The sequence below is a fragment of the Siniperca chuatsi genome, linkage group LG18, assembly GCF_020085105.1.
Source record: "Siniperca chuatsi isolate FFG_IHB_CAS linkage group LG18, ASM2008510v1, whole genome shotgun sequence".
NCBI lineage: Eukaryota > Metazoa > Chordata > Actinopteri > Centrarchiformes > Sinipercidae > Siniperca > Siniperca chuatsi.
In genome coordinates this window covers 21628809-21644844 of record NC_058059.1, presented here as the reverse complement: position 1 = coordinate 21644844, position 16036 = coordinate 21628809, and the positions used below count along the sequence as shown (strand labels likewise).

At 40.2% G+C, this 16036-nt stretch overlaps 1 protein-coding gene across 1 annotated transcript; it reads right to left on the bottom strand.

Moving 5' to 3' along the window:
- Positions 1–15286: 15286 nt before the first annotated feature.
- pmchl (pro-melanin-concentrating hormone, like) lies at positions 15287–15932 on the bottom strand. The gene has a single exon (XM_044173944.1). The coding sequence runs from the start codon at positions 15846–15848 to the stop codon at positions 15441–15443; it is 408 nt and encodes a 135-aa protein (XP_044029879.1). The 5' UTR covers positions 15849–15932; the 3' UTR covers positions 15287–15440.
- Between the last annotated feature and the right edge of the window lie 104 nt (positions 15933–16036).

Sequence of the window (16036 nt, the reverse complement as noted above, 5' to 3'; positions counted from 1 at the left end):
GTAATGATAATGAATGAGGTTAATTTTAAATACAAAATCATACAAAAGCTAAAAATCAAACCTATACATCCTCATACCAACATAATCACTCATCAGATCATCTGGCCTAACAACATTATTCTATACCATAATTAGAAGAGAAAAGTAAATCCGTATCCACGTTATTCATATTAATGGCATAATTCTATGGAAAACTGGATTGCTTCTCAGGATAATTTATGAATGGAAATATATTTAATGAATGTATATTACACAAAGTTCCACTATAACACTTGTCTGGCTGTCACCAAATCAAATATCAGCGCAGACACACGCTTATTTCTAACAATGTTAACAACAGTGTGCTCTCTTTGTACAGTGCTGAGTAAGCACTTTGGTAAATTAAAATGGAGCTGTTTTTTTCCTTCAGCTTTCACCTCATGAAGGTGAGCTCCTCCTCTGAATGAATATTTCGATGACTCTCATCTTACTCAAGAAGCCTTGGATAATTTGACCATTTGTCACATCACTCTCCTCTCTGAAATGACACTGAATTTACTTGATTATAGAGCTCTTTCCTTGATAAAATTGTTCGCCTCAGACACTAAATACATGTCTGTGGAGATTCTTTGCCTTGCCATGGGGAAATTATGTTTCTGATTGTTACAGATGGCTGCTCGCTCAATAATGTCAAGAAATGAATGAATGAATAAAATTGCTCCAATTATTCAGACAGACAACATCTGCTCATCATTTCGCAGAGAATCTGGGATAAACCAATTTTCCTCAGTGTAATTATGTGGGGTTACCTTTTTGTCGTTCTCATGAGTGTTTTCTGGTAGTTTGGTCCATCATCCTACACACACAGCAACCTCCAGGGACTCAACAGCGAACAGAAGTTATTGATTGTATTAGTCAATAAAGGCTAGTTTCCTCCCTGACTATTATACTAATGCACTTAGGGTGAATGTCCCGGCTAGCCTTGCAGGCCAGGTTATAAAGTGCACCAGATCTCCTAAATTATTCACAAGGCCCCTTCACCAGCTCCGGGCCTCCATTAGAGACAGCAGGGGAAGAGGGGAGAGGGGGTGACGATGATGTCACCCGGCCCCATGGAGCCAGACAAGGACACCTGGGACTGACTGATGGAGTCAGCTGTGGAGGACCACAGCTCTGCCGGAAGAGTCTGTCTGAGGAGACGAGCGCTCTGCCTCCGCAGATCACTTCACCAGCAGACCCTGTTGGTCAAGAGGAAACACTGTGAATACTGTGTGTGTGTGTGTGTGTACCTGTGAATACAAGCTTATGTAACCATGGCTCATATTGACAGCTAAGGGAGAATAGAAGTAGCTGAAAACTGAAAAATAAAGAGATATACTTTACAAGAAAGAGAGGCTCCAATTCAATGCTATATAGTAAAGGGTGGCTGTGGCATGGTGGTAGAGCAGGTCGTCCAACACACGGAAGGTCGATGGTTTGATCCTTCGCCTTCAGTGTGTGAGTGTGTGTGAATGATTAGTTAATTTCCTTGAACTGATAAGCAGTTAGCATCTGCCATCAGTGTGTGAATGGGGTGAATGAAAGGCGCTATACAAGTACAGTCCATTTAACATTAAAGTTATAAAAGTACAGATCGGTGATGAATTAAACGAAAAAAGTAAACAAAGTTTCTTAGTAAGGTGTTTTTCTGCTACAAGCCTTCAGAACAGCTTTGGTGCTTCTTGTGTTATATTCTAAAAGTCTCTGGAACTCTACTGGACGGAAGAACTCCATTACTTCAAAAGATATTTCCTCATTTGGTGTTTTGATGGTGGTTAGTGGAGAGCGCTGTGTCCTAACTGAATGCCAGCATCCAACTATCACATTGCATCGCGTAACATTGGAAGCTGTCTGTCCACACTTAATCTCTTAAATATGCACTTCTGTTGTCATGTAAACAAACCATGTAAAAGATGGGTCAGTACTTGCTAACTAGTTACATTTGTAGGCCTACTTTTTAAACAGAAAACATGTTTTATATTCTGATGTTTAGATGTTTCTTTACTGCAAGCTAGCAAGCCCTGCTGAGCATCTTCACAGAAAATACAAAAAATTAATCTTCTTGCTAGAAACTTCCAGCTCCCTGGTAATCTCACTCCAGCCAGCTGCCACCTTATTTAGGTTAACTCCTCATTTAAACTTCACGAATCAACCATTCCTGGTCCATGTTGCAGCGCTTTCAACGCAAGCGACTGAAATAAATAGAAACATCCGACAAAAGTTCAGCTCTGAACGCCGCGCCACATCACACTGTGCAGTGCTGCGTCACTCGCAGCCAGTTAGGACATTCACAACACATCATCAGTGGGGTAAAACTAACCTGTCTCATGATGGTCTAAGCCCAGCTCACATTCCCTGTTCCAATAGAAAACAATGCAATTTAACTGGTTAAAAACTGCTGATGATCCTTCCACACGTTTACTTCCTCTAGATAGTCAAGTTTGATAGTCTTCTCGGCACTAAGCTGACCCCAGCGGGGCCAATCCGAGGACCTCACTAAACCATTCAATGGTCCATCCAACCATCCAAATTGTCGAACTGCAGATTCAGGTGGAGCAATGCGGATTCCATGCTGGATGTGGAACAGAGGACCAGCTGTGTCCGTATTCTCGGCATAAAGTCAAACACGTTTCCAGTGGGTGTTGGACTACGCCAAGGTTGCCCCTTGTCTCAGATCTTGTTTGTGATATTCATGGACACGATCTCAAGTTGCAGCTGGGGGGAGGAGTGCGTCTGGTTTGGGAACCTCAGAATTACATCTCTGCTTTTTGCGGATGATGTGGTTCTGTTGGCTTCATCAGACTGTGACCTTCAGCATGCACTGGGGCGGTTTGCAGTGTTTGAGTGTGAAGCAGCCGGGATGAGAGTCAGCACCTCCAAGGTCTGAGGCCATGGTTCTCTGCCAGAAAAAGGTGCTTGCTCCCTTCGGGATGGGAGCGAGTTGCTGCCCCATGCAAAGGAGTTTAAGTATCTTGGGATCTTGTTCACAAGTGAGGGGAAAATGGAGCGCGAGATTGACAGGTGGACTGGTGCAGCATCAGCAGTAATGCAGGGGTTGTACCAGACCATTGTGTTGAAGAGGATCTCGATTTACCAGTCAGTCTTTGTACTGACCCTCACCTATGGTTATGAGCTTTGGGTAGTGACTGAAAGAATGAGGTTGCGGATACAAGCGGGCCGAAATGAATTTCCTCTACAGGATGGCTTGGCTCAGCTTGGAGATAAGGTAAGGAGCTTGGACATCCGGAGGGATCTTGGAGTATAGCCGCTGCTCCTTTGCGTTGAAAGGAGCCAGTTGAGGTGGTTTGGGCATCTGAATAGGATGCCTCCTGGGTGCCTTCCTTTGGAGGTTCTCTGGGCACGTCCAACTGGGAGGAGACCCCGGGGTAGACCCAGAACACACTGGAGGGATTACATATCTCATCTGGCCTGGGAACGCCTTGGGATCACCCAGGAGGAGATAGACATCTGGAACGCCCTGCTTAGCCTGCTACCATCACGGCCTTACCCCGGATAAGTGTAAGAGAATGGATGGATGTTGCTGACGCTCGCTTTCGTTGCATTCAGTTAGGACACAGTGTAACACATCCCCCACATAGGTGTTCAACTCCTAAAATCACCCTAAGGCCCACTACAAACTCCTACATGGTGCCTAGAACCTCCTAAATGATCACTACAACTACCTACAGGACCCACTGAACCTCCTCAGTGACCACTAGAACCACCTAGAAGACTGCTAAAACCTCCTCAATGACACTTAAAGCACCTGTAGAACCTCCTCAATTATCACTAAAACCTGCTAAGAGACAAGCCTTCAGAACAGCTTTAGTGCTCCTTGTCATAGATTCATCAAGTCTCTGAATTCTCTATCTCTTTTTCCAAAAGATCATTTGATGTTTGATAATGGTGGAACACATTGCTCCAAAATCTCCCTTAGGTGTTCAGCTAGGTTGAGATTTGGTGACTGTGAAGACCATAACATATAACATTATTTTAATTCTTTACATACTTACTTTAATGTTTTACAGTACATTAAATACAACTTGATGTGCTATGTATTCAATTAGAGTTTACATTTTTACACATCAAAACACAGGGCACACAGAAGATTGATCAACAACACTTTACATGGTGCTGTTGCCATTAACATTGTCAGCGTATATGTCAGCGTCATATTTGTAGTTGTGTGTGCATGATTCGCTAGCTAGTAGTGTTTTAACGTCAATTTCAAGTGTTATAGAACGACAGCAAAGGAAGGAATAGTTTACACTCATGTAAATGCGTTAACTACGAAGCTGCAGTCAGGATGTGGTTAGCTAGCTTAGCATAAAGACTGGAAGCAGAGGGAAAAGGCTAGCATGGCTGAAACTACACCAACCAATACCTCTAAAGCTCATTAATTAACATGTTGTATTTTATTTGTTCAATGACAGTTTGTGGTTTCAGGGGGAGTTGTATGCTGGAACCACATCCTGACTTCAGGTCTTTAACACACAGACATGAGACTGGTATAGATCTTCTCATCTCTTCGAAAGAAAGTAAATGAGCATATTTCCCAGAATGTTGAACTATTTCTTTAAAGGCTAAAATCAAGATGGGCACATGGGTATGTGCAATATACCTGCATTTACGCCCCACCTCACCTCATAAATCAATCTAATTGTATTTTTTTTTATTATTAAAAAACCTACACATGTCCACTTCTTAAAAAGATTGAAACATAAATATTTTGATGATAGGTTTGAAAGATTGCAGACACTATCCTCCTCACAACTGCCAGTTTTCATCAGTCTGATACTGCCAGACTGCCAGAAGAGTCTAATGGAAATTCAGATTGAAGTGATCCACAGTAACATGCAACCGTTACTTGCTCTGGCTGACAGGCTTTTGAATGTCACCACCACTGTTTGTGATGCGAAACAGGAAGAAGTGGAGGAAAGCCTGATTGAACTGATTCAACTGAGCATTCTTTTGTCGTGCACAAGTAGCACATACCAAGTCATTAGCTGGTCTCTCCATGGAGATGACAGTTTATTGTCCTGTTCAAATGACTTGTATAGATGAGTTACTGCTTTATAACAACATCCATACATACCACTTGACTTCAAATGTATTCCCACTGTACCCCTACTTGTTACATTGTGAACTCAGGGAACCTTTGTGAGAGGCTGTGAAAATGAAAGAAAAAAGGTCATTTAACTTGGGCAATAATGTCAAAATACAGGCAATACCCTGCCGCTAATTAAAATTTAAAAGCACAATGAAATAAGCCATGTATATTTTCAGCGTAGTGTGAGGTATTTCTTCTCTCCCGCTGGTCTGCTTCTGTCTCATTTCTGGGAAGTTCAGCTCGTAGAATACACAGCGAAAACACTAAAACACAGTGGAAAATCAACACAGTCAGCAACAAAGTCAAGAGAGAAGAAGAAAGTAACCCCCTAGCCAAGAGTCATCTTTCTTTCTCTCACTGTCTCTCCGTCACTTTATCTGTCTCTTGCCCTCTCGGCAAAGGGTTTCATGAAGCCTGGAAAGGTTTTCATACCACTGGCACAAGCTACCATCACAGTGTGTCACTACTCTGAGATCTGTGGGATATTCAAGCAGGGATAGAGGATGGATGGAGTACTGGGTCAACAAGGCCAGTGTCCAAAGGCCTCTGACTATGGGGGGATTCATCAGGGGTTGAGGCCCCAGGTGGTCAGAGGCCCCTGAGTATGTGGCCAAGGATCACACATTTAAGATCTGTGTGTGAATGTAGTGTTTGATGCAGAACAAATAAATCATAGCACAATGTGAAATAAGTCAGGAATGTTATCATGGTCTCTGGCTGCCACAGTGAATAAGCTAATTTTACAATGTCTTAACTGTTTAAAATGACACAAGCCCAGTGTCCTGTCCGATTCCAGTTCAGGTTACAAATTAGGCAAGAACTTTCAAGGAATGAGTTTCATGTAACAATTGGTACTCTTCTTGAAACAAGAGTCTATAGAAAAGCTAGTAGCTCTGTGAGGCTGTACTTAATCACAGTTATGCTTTAAGCTAAATACTAACATATAACATGGTCACAATGACAATGCTGATGTTTTGCAGGTATACTCTTTACCATATTCATCATCTTAGTTTAACATAGTGTGTTAGCATGCAAATATTTGCTAATTAGCACTAAACACAAAGTACAGCTGAGGCTGATGGGAATGTCATTAATTTTGCAGGTATTTGGTCATAAACCAAATAATGGTGGCGATAGATGAAAAGTCACCGAAGTCATTAGAATTCATCCTCTGTGTAATCTCTATAAACAGATATAATCTGCATATGAATGCAGAAACTGTAGGCAAGGGACAAGATTTTGGTATCGTAAGCGTTATGGTTTCCATTTGTAGTCCGTTGGTTGCATGCAGGTGAACAGTCCATGTGGAGAGCAGATGACACGCATTGATCGAAATGCAATCTCGGAACCCATCGGCTATCGTCTGATGACGATTTATCTTTTTATCAATCTTGGTAACCTAGAGATTAGCTTTTTATTAGCTTTTTTAAATGTTTTCTGCATTCAAATCGTCCTCAGACGATAGCCGATGGGTTCCAATCGCTAATTGGACTGTAAACGATGACTGGTGCACGGAACAGGAAGTCTTGGCCGTTATCTGGATGTTTCAAATTCACCTCAGTAAGTCCAACAGTACACTGATAAAATTGGCACTGATTCTGACTGTCGTCAGTTGAGTAGTACGTTTAGTCTGTTGCTGGTTCAAGCTGTTATGTTCAGTTCACCCTGTACAAGCACTGTTTATCAGGTTAATACCTCAGCAACCAAGTACTTGCTGTCACCTCATGATTGTTTCTGTGGCATTGAAATTTTTTAATAAACTTCTAATGAGGAAGATTAAAGATTTGTTTGTAAATGGGCTGAACACCTCTACACTGAACTCCAAATTGCTCCTGAAAGCCAGGACAGTGTCTTGCATAATGGTGGAGGTGCCATTGGTGTGTGAGCGTGTGTGAATGAGACACATTGTGAAGCACTTTGTCCTGGTAGAAAAGAGCTACCTCTGTAAGTGCAGTCAATTTCAAAACGGATAGATTCCTGAAAAATTGAGCATTCAAACATATCTCGCTCCAGCTGTAATTCTCTAAAACCATCATGACATATTACGTAATGCCTTCTGAGCTGTTACACTGATTATTTCAACTGACTGAGAGGAATTTAATTAACACTGGACATCTGAGAGCCCTTTGGCGCCAGATGCCATGTAACTGGTTGACCAAACTATTAGAATGATCGTATTAGGGAACAAAGAATTGAGATGGACCAAATTAGATTTCAATATCAGGTTTCATTCAGATAGAGCCAGTCATTGTCACTGCACTTAATGCAATAAATCTAGAGATTAAATACGATGTTTATGGCTTGAGACAGATGGTAGAGCAGATGTTCACCTTCTCTAAAAAAAAAAAAATTCTGTCAGTAAAGAAAAACTCGCTGTGAAATATTAATGCCACTATATGTCTCTTATTGCTTAGATTCTACAAATGTCAATATAAAACTTGCTATGAATCCATTTTTGTATTATCTATATTGTATAAATATATTCTAATATTTCCTTTGTAAAGAAAAAAATAGATAAATAGATAAATGTATTGTATTTACTATGTATGTACCATGTGTACTAACCTCTGCATGATTAAGTGGTAAAGACGTTTATTATTACAACCATTAAAAATGAATTTTCAATGCTTTTTTTTATCTGGCAAACATATGTCATGTGTGTGGGGTTGTGTGTGTACTTGTCTCTGTGCTGTATATATGCACTGTATATGTTGTATATGTGGGAATGTATGTGTATATGTGTATTTTGTCCTTTGTTCTTAAAATTTTGATCTAAAACTTTCACTTTTCACTTTAATTATTTTATTGCCTTATGCCTGTAATTGTTAAGTAATTGATAAGTGCCAAATAAATAAACTTTATTATTATAAACACTGAATAAACAGAATTTCACATTATATTACTGTACATTTATTTAGAAGACAATTTTGTCCATGTAGAGGTCTAGAACCACACTATGATCAGATTAGAGACCTGCAACATAGATCCACAAATCACTTCCTGTTGGCCCCAAGTGTTTTTGCTGCACAACAATCCTCAGGCTACTAGCTGACTCCCTCTCACTCTGGAGTCTCTGTGGTCTGACTAACCCCTGTCCTCTGTCCTCTGTGCTCTCACCCTCCATGGAGGGAGGAAGTGTATTTCCTCTACAGGGGTCAGTAAAGGGTGGCAGAGGAAAAAACTACGATGACCACAGTTTTCCACTGTGACCTGCTGCATTTGTCAAGATTTTGTCTAGATTTAGCACCAATTGCCTCATCGCACAAAATCTTTAAGCTTGATGGTGTCCTTAATTATTTTCAGAAATCTAAAGAAATTCTTAAGGAAAAAAAAAGACCAAACAGCAAGTACATTTGGTAAGGTAAATGTTAATTTCTGTGTGTGTGAGTTTTAAAGACCCCATGCACTTTCCGCGGTGACCTCATGCTGGATTAGTGGACCTAACCAAAATATTCAACCAATAACGTCATCACAAATGTTTGTCCTATCACATCAAACTGCCTCTCTCTCCATAATTGATGGCCAATGGTTTGCACTAATGATTGCTGCTTCATGGTTTAATGTCCCATCGCAAAACCCCTTTTCAAGGAAGTAATTCCACAATTACTTTACACATTACACAATGTATCTTTATATTCGTGATCAAGATTACCAACTTAACTGTAAATATATTAATGCTATAGGAACTGTTCCTGGCAAATCCAGTATGAGATGTAGCAAACAGTTTTATTCAATTTCACAACTAGGCTAGATAGAACATCTCAGGGGCATAAATAAATAAAAAATACTGTAGTTGCAATTTGGTAAAACAATGCACTGATTTTTATCTTGACAGCCCAGACAGAATAATCACTGCCAAAAATGGGTTCCAGATGTTATATTTTTTCCCCCAAGGTACCCCATTGAGGGTGAAAGCCATTGGTTGTAAACTGTGCAAAACGAGCACTGTTGAACAAACAAAAATGTGCAGGAACCGTACACAGATGACTCCTTTCCTGCTATAATTAGCCTTCATGTGTTCACCTTCTTTCACTGCGTCAGCTGTTCCAACCATGTCAGACAATTGCAGGCCTTCGCTGCCACAGCTTGAGTGGTCTCTCTGTCCAAAACATTAGCATGTTAAAACCATCTCCTCACCTCTCCTCATCTGCTCTCCTCTGTGATGGTAAAATACCACTAATTCTGCTTTGTACATCAGAGAGCCACATCAGGAACTAATCAAGATTTAATTAAAAGGTGCTAAAGACGTCTCCAGTAATTCATTTTTCTGGTTTGCTTCCGTTGTTGGTGCAGCAACACGCATCATGTTACGTTTCTCTCATTCATCTTTCACTCTTACATCAGCTGGAAATATGTAAAATTATCAAAGCAAGACAAGACAAATAATGTTTTGACCCACCAGCCCCCACTTTACAGGACATACTTTATTTGTTTACATTTCTTTGTGTAAATGGGTTTTTTATTTATCTTCTTTGCACATGTTTTCTTTTCTCATTTTTTCTGTTGTTTTCTTTGAGGCTCCTTAAGTCCCAAAATATGATTTATTTATTGTAAATTATCTTGCATGCATAAGATGTGAATCGAATCTTTTGTGTGCACAAGATAAGAAAATTCATTTTTCAAGCCTTTGAGGGCTCTGTAATAATTTTTTTTTTTTTAAGATAATTTTTTCGGACTTTTTTGCCTGTACTTGATAGGGGAAGCTGAAGAGAGACAGGAAAGGGGAGGTGGGGGAGAGGGGATGCCACATAGCAAAGGGCTGCGGAATGGAACCAAACCCGGGCTGACCCTCAGCCTTACTACATGGTGCGAGTGCTACACCAGGTGAGTCATCGGGGCGCCCCAGGATCTGTCATTTTTAAAATAATACATATGCAAATAATAATAGTAATACAGAGGCAAACACAAAATTAGAAAATAACAAAAATAATCATTTAAAATAATAATAAAATACAGAATTTTCTTCTGTACTGTATATAGACCGAAAATAAAATAAAATGAAATAAAAATACGTCTAATAAATAAATAAGATAAAGTTTTTCGTCAGTACTTACAAAGCTTACAACATCCCAATCCTTTGACCCATAGTACATTTAATAACACATTACTTACATTGTTATGAATATAAAATACAGTGTGTAATAAAAATAAAAGGACTTTCTGCATATTGTGTGCATGTGGCTTTGAACTCAACACTGTTTTGTCTGTTTAGGTGTCTGGACTAGTGTTTGTGAGATGAAGGTCAGTATAAACCAGCCAGAGACAGTCGACAACATCCATTCTCCGTTCAGCGTCTTGTTATGGTAAACCATGGAAAATGTTCTGGGTTTCATCAAGGCAACACTTTGGTTGTGGTAGTGATTTTCCAGCCCAGTCGCCATAATAAAATGTAGCCATTGTACGCTGAATGTCTACGTTTCAATAAGTATAATACGTATCATATCAACATTTCGTATCATAAGGAAAGTGACATAGTTCCGACGACATCCTTAAAAGCAGGCTTTCCTACATAGAAGTGGAGGAGGGTTGGGTGATGGATAGAGCATAAGTCAGATGGCCGGAAGTTGCAAAAGCAGCACAGACACGTGTTTGAGACCACTGTTAGCTTCCCGTTTTAACAGACAAAAGGGGACAGTCATTACCGTTTTTTGTATTTTTGTATTTGGGTATTTTATCCCAAATCATGATCTTTTCCTAAGCCTAAACCAAGAGGTTTTGGTGCATAAGCATAACCAGACCTTAACCACAGCGTTTGAAACGTACAATTTCAACGTTTGAAATGTACAGATTCAGCATAGCCCTGGTTTGCAGGAACATAAAATGCCAACATTTTAGTCTGGCGATTGGGTTGTGATTTTCAGAGCCATACCATAGTACTGTTGATTACACTCTAATTTGTCCTTTGTAATACTGAATATATGTTACCTTGCTGTAACCATGCTTGCAATTAATCATGACTTTCTCACATTTCATAACATGTGAAATTATACTCATTTAGTTCATGTCTGATGCATTAATGACATGCTAAGTGTGCATCTACAGGATAGTGTTTACCCTGCCCTGTGTCTTGTGTTACAGCTGCACCATGAATGAAAATGGACTCTACATTGACAGTATGTCTCAGTGGTCCCTGATTCTAATTTTCTGTGCATTTATTGTCCTCCATAAATGCTGTAATTCTAATTCTTTCTTTGAAGTCCCCACTCAAGAAGTACCACACTCATTAAATCCACATTCACTGAGTTCAACTGTCCAGAGGCTTCTTAAGAGCATTATTATCCTAAATGGAATTGTTCAGGGGTAAAGGGGACTGCGTAGTGTGCAGCATTAAGCAGACAGCCAAGCTGTGCTTTCCACCCTTTGATAATAAAGTCCAAGACAGTTTCAATGGATAGTTAACCTTTCTCCTGCTGTTCCTCAACTATTAATAGTACTATTCTTCCGGAAGAAATGACAGGCAAGGCAAGCAAGCCTTACCCTGCAGACGATACAAAGTGCCTTTTAATCCCTTGATTATCTGTAGCGTGTTTATTGTGAGGTGCAATACAAAAACTTAATGGAAAATCACAAATAATTAATGTCTTTGACAAAGGCTTTTGCTGTGGTTATGTAATAATTAGAGGTTAAGTGTCACGTTTACCTCCATCAATTTAACTGTAGTTGTTTTCTAAGGAGATTTCAACTCAGAAAAACAAAAAACAAACATAAAAATATCTACAGATGCAGTAGCATTATTGTAGCAGTAGTATTGTATTTAATGCTGGAAAAAACTAAAAACTACTAGGCAAGTGGTTGCCTTCATTTTTCTACAACTCTAGTAAAGAAATGCATTTATTCACCCACAGTAATATGCAACAAATACAGTGATGTATTCTCTATTGGTTGAGAAGGAGGACCCTGTACACTGGGGCAAACAGAAAAAACATTTACATTTACCCAATCCACAGCAATGATCACATTTTTCTATAGCCATTATTGTACCACACTTTATTACAGAGTGATATACCAAGAATGTTCTTAAGGGTGTTTTAGTCGTCTTTCAATGATTAAAATGTGGTATTTTGGCAGCAGTGAATTATTCTATACTATCATATAAAAAACTCTTGGGAAACATCTCAGGGAAGTATTTGAGATTTGTCAGACTGATAATATTCATGGCAAGTTAAATTAAAAACCACATATAATCAACAACTGATTAAAAAAGTTGCACAACCTCTTGTTTAACAGTTTCCAGATGTTGCCACAGTTATCAGTAAAACAAAACACCTTCCCATAAAACGTTTATCTGAATTGCGTACTATTATGAGGTATGTAAATGCCAAAAGGCTCTCCTTGTAATTTGTCATAATTTTAAAGGGCAAGGCTTTTATATTTAAAGCCAGTGTCTTGAGGCATTGTGGCGAAGTGTTGGTAGAGCATGGATGTCAAACAGGAATGTACACACTGCGGTAGGTATTTATATCTTTTGGAAATAGTTTACATAGCATAATTACGCTCACACTAAATCTTCCTGACATTATGGCTCATTAATTTCCCTTTAAGATTCATCAGTGTTAGTAAAGTCCACATGCTAAAAACATTTGTCCACAATGAAACAAGACTAAGAGTCTACAGCCACGCTAGCAGCTCTGTGAGGCTGTAGTGGTCACTGTAAAGAAAACTAAATTAAGGTTGAAGTTTGTTTTTGGTCCTCAGCAGTTGTGGTGAAGCAAATGTAAAAATGGTGGTAGTTGTCATGCTAACATACTCACAATGACAATGTTAACATGCTGATATTTGGCAAGTGTAATACCATGCTCAACATCTTAGTATAGCATATACTAACATTTGTTAACACAAAGTACAGCTGAGGTTGATAAATTGAAATTCTGACCTGCTGGTAATGCTAGAAGAAAACTCAGCTCATCCTCAAGGGGCCGTGACTGTCTGTACAAAAGTTTATGTCAATCCATCCAATAGTTGTCGAGACATTTTAATTAAAACCAAAAGTGTCAACCCGATGGTGGTGCTAGAGGAATAGTCAGGGATCACCAAAGTCAGTAGGATTCATCCTCTGGGGACCATGAATGTCTGCACAATGCATTGAATAGCTGTGGAGGTATTTCCATCTGGACAAAAGTGGCGGACTGACGGACCAAACAACCAGCGTTACCATCCCTAGAGGCATGCCACTAGTATGCCTAAAAATCATCTCGTCGTGCCCCAAAGGTGAATACAAATTCCGTTCTTCTCTAAGGGAAAACCATTATGAAAATTTGTCATCTAATATTCATCAAAATTAAATGCAGTTGCAAACTGTTCTCATGTTGTCATTAAACAGGTCATTAAATAGTCTATTATAGTTTACAAAGTACCACAGTTTTCCAAAACTGTGGCCCATGAGTTGTTTTGTCAGCGTAGGCATTACATTTTTTACATGCTGGATATCTGCCGATGTCTTCAGCCTAATTGTTTTTCCAACCAGAAGCTTATTTCCAAATACCAAAAAGGTGCAGACATTCCCAGAAACACATCCTCCGTTCTGCTGACTCACTGCTCTCACTCTGTATTTTGTGAGGAATGTTCTGCAGTTGTTGGCTGAGCCACTTTGACAGACCCATAACAATCAAGAACCAGCTTTTAACCAGTGATTCCTGGCAGGTAAGGTGCTTCAAGTATTCACAAATCAACTGGACCACACATACACGCATGACCGCACACACTTTGAATTAATTTACAGCGTGAACACATACAGATCATCATTCTGTGTTCTGCATTAGTGGTCAAGACCAAAACCGGACCTTATGTATCATAAATAATGACGGAAAGGTAGAAACAGCCAAAAAAAAAGAGATGGTGTGTAATACTTTTTCACCAACTGAAATCAGTTGACACTTTTTTGAGATGTCCTACTAACAGATAAAGAGGTTGGAAAACAACTTTATTGGTAGAGGTAAAAATACAACAGTTTGTTAAACCCTCATTGATAAAAAAAAAAAAATGTTTTTGAAAGAGATCTGTGTTTGAATCTGTGGATCTTCATTAGCTGAATTTGGCAAGGCAGGAGCCACAGCAGCTATAATGAGCCAAACCATCTGTAATGTATGTTTATTGAACATCAGGAAGCTTGATTCCTATCATGATTAATTGAAAGGACATTTCCTATTAAATCCTGCCTCTGCTAGTCGAAGGCAGATGTGCAGGACACATCTGCAAAGCTTGGGAAATCACTTGGCCTAATGCTCTGGCATTATTACGATGCACAGCTCAATTCTCATGGATGATGAGCTTTTGTACGGTTGAAAATACTCTCCCAAGAGCCTGCCTTTGTTCTGCAGGCAAGAGGCCACCAGCACACGTAAGACAGCAGTCATTTACCAATATGCAGGATCTGATGTAACAAACTCTTTTGTGAAAATCTGTCTGTAATTTTAGAAGAAAGGGGAGCTGCTGAAAGGCTGCAAGTCATAGGGGTTATCAAGGCGACTCCTCCCATCACAGATGTTGTTGTTGAACCAGACCTACAATACCTCCAGAAGAAGCCAAACTACAACCTGAACTAACCTGTTATTACAACTACTACAGCTATTTGAAGTGCTACTGCAGGAGCACATTTAGAAACATTTTGAATGAACCCTGCTTTTGTGTGTTTTGAAATTTGCCCACTAGCTTCGTGATTTCATGACATGTTTTGACCGGGGGGTTTTGTCCTCTTTCAGCCATCCTCAAGTGTCTAGCTTTAAGTCTTAAAGAAGTAGTTCAACATTTTGGGATATACTCTTATTGGCTTTCTTGTCGAGAGTCAGATGAGAAGATCGATACCACTTCCATGTCTGTGCGTTAAGTATGGAGCTGAAGCGCGGCCGTGATTAGCCTAGCTTAGCATAAACACTGGAGGCAGAGGGAAACAGCTAGCCTGGCTCTTTCCAAAGTTCAATAATAAACCTACCAGCACCTCTAAAGCTCACTAATTAACATGTTATACCTTGTTTATTTATTCCAACCACAAAAGTAACAATGGCAATTTGTGCTGTTGTGTTCTGTAACTATTTCCTGAACCATAGTTGTTCCATCCCCCCAGTTCTTCTGTGCCATCACTTTTGAACAGATCTGAAAGTAGAACTCAACCCTCAAGTTTAGTAGTAAGACAGAGATGCCAAACATGCACAAGACATAAGGCAGAATTCAATTATTTTAATTCTCAGATATGCAATAACTGAAATATAGATACATAGATTTTTGGATTATATGTTACAACTGAGGCAGTGCAAGGCAGGAAAGGCTGTGGCAGTGATCCTCTGTTTTGGTGCCTTGACGAGCAGAGCAAACAGTCCTAGACTTCCCAGCATGGCCTGTACACCCGTCCCACCATGCACCTCATTGTGTCCCTCCTCAGGATGGGGATGTTCAGGTCCTGGCCGGCCTCTCTGTGCTCGATGACCTGGCTGTTGTCGTCAGCTCTGCGCTTGGAGAGGGACAGTCCGTTGTGCAGCGCCCGCAGGTCCCTCCACAGACTCGGATCGGCCACGACGATCACTCGCGGCCCTCTGGTTTTGCCCGCAGCGGCCAGATCTGCATCATTGAGGCTGTTTTCTGCCACCTCGTCGCTCAGCAGCGAGGTGAAAGTATCCTGCTCCATGGAGCCGTCTTCAGTCTTGCCCATGGGTAACGCCACTGACAGTGCATAGCACTCGAATAAGAGTGCTGCGGCGAAGATGACGGGCATGAGTGACTGTCTCATGGTGAAGATCTTCAAGGAGGTGCAAAGCGTTGGCTTCGTGGATGAGTTTCTTTCCGGTGCTCTTGGTTCGTTGTTCTGACTCCGAGATCGTACGATCCTCTTTTATATCATTTCGGACACGCTGGATTGGCCATGTTGAATGGTTTTTCATCATAGCTTCTCCTGTTGTGTTCAGGAAATTAGTTAAG